Source organism: Atta cephalotes (assembly GCF_000143395.1).
Source record: "Atta cephalotes unplaced genomic scaffold scaffold00028, whole genome shotgun sequence".
Classification (NCBI taxonomy): domain Eukaryota; kingdom Metazoa; phylum Arthropoda; class Insecta; order Hymenoptera; family Formicidae; genus Atta; species Atta cephalotes.
Window position 1 is genome coordinate 2,634,643 of NW_012130092.1, and position 6,229 is coordinate 2,640,871.

Genomic DNA, 6,229 nt, shown 5'->3' on the forward strand with positions numbered 1-6,229 from the left:
TAGTGTCGTAGTATGTAGTGTAGTAGTGTAGTGTGTCGTAGTGTGTGTGTAGTGTGTGTGTGTGTGTGTGTGTGTGTGTGTGTAGTGTGTGTGTGTGTGTGTGTGTGTGTGTGTGTGTGTGTGTGTGTGCGTGCGTGCGTGCGTGCATGTGTGTGTGTGTGTGTGTGTGTGTGTGTGTAATCATATATTTATATTTAGATAATAATTTATTATTTACAAGATAGTAATGTGTAATCATGTCGACGATAACACTAACATAATCACAGCCAGTTCGTCTCATGTAACATTGATAAACAAGTAGATATATGAGTATACGATTAACTGTTCGGGAAAACATTACTTTTCTCGCATATGACATTACGCTCTATATTGTTACATGCTTGAGTGTATATATTACGCGCGATTATAATTTATTTCGGCATTAATATTTTTAGATCGCGCCTTACTGCAATTTTCTTAACCCTTTGAAGACCTCTTAAGAAGCTTTCTAAAAAAGAAACTTAAAAAAGAAAATCTTGTTATTTTGAGGAAATTATTTTTAAGAATGTATTGAATCAATTCTAACTTTAGGATCCTAAAATTCAAATTTCAAGAAATAATTTTATTATCATAAAGCTCGGTTTTAGGAGGGGTTCTTGAATTTAAATACAGGCCGAAAAGGTCGAATTTCAAAAAGTACTTTCTAAATCTGAATCAATAGATAGTCACTAATTACCCAATGGCATACTTGGCACTGATGAATCAATCAAAATAGTGAAGTTCAAAAAAGAAAGAATGTTTGAGCATTAATAACTGAAATACTGATATTTGCATATCAGTTAATTTCAATCTTCCAATATTCATCGAATTTAAGCTAAAACAAGGTTAGTTAGATCACATAATAAAGATTAGTTAGATTAAGGATCTCACATTTAATTCACTGATTACCAGCGATATACTTGATACTAATATCAATGATTATCCACTGATTCAGATTTAGAAAGTAATCTTTAATAATCTAACGTCACAGGGCTTATAATTATAATTTAGAAATTAATTTGGAAATCAGTACAATTATTTGCGCAATAATGATGAATTTCAAATAAAGCAAAACTGGAAACTTGATGTTACTTCGCAATAAAAAAATATAATCTAAAATTGAATGTTATAATAAATCAGATTATTAAAAAAATTTTTTATTTTTGACCTCAGATTTAAATAAAGCGTTATCAAAAAAATGATTCATTAGATAAAATTTCTTAAAAATCAAACAAGCAATTTATAAAATAAAAAGAGATGATCTCAAAGATCCACAAAGGGTTAATGGCTCTTCAAAATATCAACACATTTTAAAAGCGACTAGAAAGATATATATTCAAATTAAGTAGAAGCCGTCGGTTAGATTGCTTCACGGAAAAAAACACTACAACCGGAAACATGATAATTTTCGTTCATCAATACATTTAATTGTAATACCCTAAGGACATATCTTAATAGCCATAGCCGTTAAGATGTGCCAACTTATGGTTATCACACTAATACTTATTATTAATCAATGTATTGATGGACGATCTTTGATCGTGATAACCGTAGACGTTTTTTCCATGTTAGATACCAATTTCGTAAAGCGAGTCACGATCGATATCCGAAGCACCTTATCTCCGTCTAATTGTTTATCAGAAAATTTTAACGAGCTTAAGTTTAATCGAGCTGTTAATTCAAGTTGTATAATGACGATAATTTATGTTACCGTTCGATAGATAGTGTCGATGTTGTTGGCTATGATAAATTGAAGCGGAGAGAAACAACACAGTCGAAAATTGATGAACGTCTCCAAATTTGTATGCACACGAGCTCTCTTAACAAACACTGCACATCGTGATTAAAGACGCTACGCTACGCTATAAATATTTCGCAAGTCTTACAGCTTCGTAAATAGAAACGCGATTATCTTTGCGTTATGATTACACTATAAAAGATCTCTTCTTTTGCACACTTATCGGAAAACATGGCAGGACTTTGGCTTAACGCGAAGAAATTCAATTTGGACTCTTATGTAATTCCGTTACCTTCTTGTTCTACAATTAATAAAAGATGATTCGGGATTTATGATGTTACTTCTACAACAGCGAATTAGTTTGTACGAAGAGTTTACAGTTTCGCAGCTCGAGATCAATCGCACGTTGTTAAACTTTGTTTTATTAACGATCAATACATTTATCTTGCCATTAATAAAATTTTCGTTATATCATAACACGTTCATGTTAGTAATATGATCGCTTTATTTTATACATCTTCTTACACATCTTGTACACGCTAAATATGAATAATAGAAAGAATGAAGGTATCCCAGTGTCCTCAACGTTATGATGTATAACTTTAACTCGAAATCGCGGTTTTTACCACGCGAATCAACAATAGCCTCTTGTGTTTATTTAAATAAATTACTTCTCATAATCTACAATAATCGTTTGCCATTGCTGGACAGACTTACATGCACTGTCAATGTATATTCGCTTCAGCCTCATACATTGTTATAGCAGAAATTTTTTTCATTTTTATTATACACACATTTTACACTTTCATAGTTTATCTTGTTCGCTCATATACCGAGATTGATATAACGAAAAATGATTAAGAATCGTGTTATTAAATATTACATGTACAACCCTAGCCTATTGGCTGGGTTGTAATCGGCAATTTTAAACGTCTTACCTGCCCGTAGAAAAAGTCGTGATGTTCACCAATGTTCGTAATATCAAATTTATCAAAGTATTAGACGAAGAGTCACTTTCCTTCTAAGGTTCTATTGCATACTTCGTGCAATGAATCCTCGAGATCCTAAAGATTCTAATGGCAGCAAATACCAAGTTCGATGAGCCATCGATCTTTGGTGTTTCTTCCTACTAATTCACTGAGCGTAAAGCTCGCCTAAGTTTCTTCACAAATGGCTCAGTGTATCGATCATGATCTTCCTCTGAAGTTAGACATGAAAATTTTCGCACAAATTGCCTGAAGTCACGATCGCGTATTGTTTTGGCGTAATGCTTTTTATCTAACATATGATGAGATTGGATTGCACAAGTTTCACGTGAGATCTGAGGGATGAGGAGTGAGAAAGTCCATTGGCAGTTACGCGATCGATCGCACGGATCCTGTGAGTTTGCATGGGCCTACTCGAACACGCTCTCGGCGGCCTCCCGGATCTTCACGATCAGGAAGGACCGTCTGCAGAGCTTGACGAGCATCTCGATCCTCTGTCAGGACGGCTTCCTGAGCTGTGGCAGGGCGATCAAGTAGACATTGCCGAGGATGGCACCAACGATCAGCAGCATCACGCTCACGGCCGACAGCAGCCGCACATATCGTACAAATCTACGGCCCCGGGCATCTTTCTTGCTTTGGTTTGGAAACACGGCCAGACCCAGAAGCGGACCCGCTAGCGCACCCGCGACGTGTGCCGCCCAACCGACTCGGCCACATCCAAGCAACGCCGGAATGGGCAGCGATGCGACGTCTGCACCGGCCAGCAACAACACGGCCCCGAGACGCCAGCCGGCGTAGCGTAGCTCGCCGTGACACTGCAACGAACGAGAGAAACAAAATGCACGGAGATGCTACGCAATCGTTTTTTTTCCTCCATGAAGAATCAAGATACAAATAAAAATAAGACTCAATTACATGTTAAATCACATAGCAATTTACACTCTAAAAAATATAATGTGTGGATTTAGCATCATGTGGAATTTATATATTTCTCACTTGGTGTTGATATAAACCAACATGGTGTTAGATTTAACATTTAAAAATTTATATCATATGGTGTTGATTTAAAACCTCTGATGTTAAATGGTATTTATATGAACACGAAAATTATATAAACATTGCATGATGTTACATTCACATCTATATTTTTTAGAGCGTAATTTATGAATTTAACGTTACTTACGAAGTTTATTGAATCAATACAAAATTGGATTAGACCTAATATAACTTTCAAGAAGTTAATATAATTTTTTAAAAATGCATGCATTTGATCATACAAAGATAATATGATAAATAGATACGATAAATAAATCTGTGTTTGCTTCTCGAGGATTTTTTATTACTGGTATTTCCCATAAAAAGAGTTCGTTAATCATTAAATAAGATGTTTACTAAGAGTATTTTGAGCGAAAACATTCCTGCGCGAATCGACAACACATTTTAGTACAGCATCTTTTATAGTCCTTCTTTTTTTGCTTTGCTCCTTTTTGATACTGCGACAAGCAACATTGCGCGGACTTTCAAGGAGCGAAAGATCGGTTGAGGGTCAGTTTACATCGTATAAGCTCCGTTTTTTTAGAAATTGAAAAACTTTTTCTCTTACTTACCAGGTAGAGATGAGCAAGATGACTCGTGAGTAGCGCGTAAACACCTGCCGAAGCGCCAACCAGGTAAAGACTTGGTTGCAGAAGCGACGCTCCTAGAGCACCGCAGACTCCGCCGCCCAGATAGATAGTCGCCACTCCTATTCGTCCTTGCTCCACCTACAATTACAAGTTTCCTTCGTTTCTATCTGCAATTCCGTACACAGAATTATAATCTTTGTAATCTATTTCTCATAAAACTTGTCATATTGGATAATAAATCGGAATCTTAATATTAGAATAAAGAGATCCAATTTGAAAATTTGTTTATTTAAGCATAGCAATCTACTATGCAATATATTGTGTAAAAAGATAAAAAATAATATACGTTATTTATAAATCAAAATCTCATACAACATATTTTAAAAAATATAAACAGAGTAAGAACTCCCAGTATTCAAGAAAATGTGTAAAATAAGGAATATTGGGAATCAACATGGTAATTAGTGCAAATCTTTCCATTATAACAAATTTAATGTACATCGTTCGCAAACAAAAGTATAGATTGAGAGACGTATGCATTTCGATTTACTTTAAAGTCATTATCAATGGAAGGATGTGAACAACATAAAATTGACTTTATATATTCAATTGTGCAATAATTTGACTCCCAAATATATTCTTTATTTTATTTTTTTATTAATTTGAAAAAAAATTTATTTCTAAAAGAACAATCTCTCTCTCTCTTTCTCTCTCTCTCTCTCTCTCTATTCTGTCATGCTTCCTCTCAATATTCTGTGTACATATTGCTTGACGAAGAGAGTTTTAATTCGACTATATAGAATTGTTATCTGGAGTAATCATAAAGAGAATCCTTCTGTCGAAGGAGGGACTCGTTCCTTTAAATATGATATTTCGACGCCAATTGAACGATGTCTCCGCAATTTACTTGATTGGCTCACCTCGAGTGGAGTAGCCAGGACCAGCTGAATGACCACGTTGAGTGCGAGGTGAAGTGCGTTCGAGTGCAGCAGCATGTAGGAGGCAAACCTCCAGCCCTGTACTCTCTGACGGGGATCGTAGACCAACCATCTCCGTAACATCGCTTCGTCTCCCAGGCAGTGGACGGTTATCTGTTACGAGAGAAAGCACGTTTAATGTGCTTGCCTTTGCCGCGGAATATTATTCAAAGAAGAACACGACATATATATCCAAGAACATGGAAATAATTGTACGTCGCTGTTAGAAATAAAGTAAATTACAGTTAACAAACTTTATTAAATATACAAACTAATTTAAACTATATTTTATACTATTTTACTATTATACATTGCTAATCAAAAGTTTCACTTTATATTTATGCTAACAATTCTATTTTTTATATATAAAATATGGAAATATACAATAATATATTGTATTCTATTTTCGATCACGAAAGTATTTAATAAAGTCGCAGATTGCTGAAAAATAATTATAAACAAAAATTATAAATAAGTTTCTCAAATAGACAAATATATGGATTAGATATGATTTATGATTTTTAAAAATATCAATTTTTAATTTTTTACGCTAGATAACAATAAATATTTGACGACTAACAATTAGAAAATGATATGTAAACAATATTTTCGCAGAAATTAGATATTAGATTAAATATAAGTCTTGAATAAGGCATTTAAAAAAATTATCGACAAAATGCCAAGAATTTGGACTTTCATTATCGAGGAGATTAAGTTTTAAGAAATAATTTAAAAATATAAATTATTGTTTCTATTTTGGTAAAAAAAATAATGAGTTAAGAAACATAATATAACTGTATTCATATTTTATTCTTTATATTAATATTTTCAAAAACGAAGATTGTGCTGAAACTTTAAAGACGATAGTGTATCTACATATAT

General features: G+C 33.8%; 1 protein-coding gene across 1 annotated transcript in view; it reads right to left on the reverse strand.

The window, feature by feature from the left end:
• Positions 1-3,239: 3,239 nt before the first annotated feature.
• Positions 3,240-6,229, reverse strand: part of LOC105620677 (protein rhomboid) — a 13,362-nt gene continuing 10,372 nt past the window's right edge. Inside the window, exons 2-4 of the mRNA XM_012202167.1 lie at positions 5,291-5,461; positions 4,353-4,508; positions 3,240-3,560 (exon numbers count right to left, since the gene is read on the reverse strand). Coding sequence (XP_012057557.1) covers positions 3,240-3,560; positions 4,353-4,508; positions 5,291-5,461 — 648 coding nt within the window. The remainder of the gene's footprint in view (positions 3,561-4,352; positions 4,509-5,290; positions 5,462-6,229) is intronic.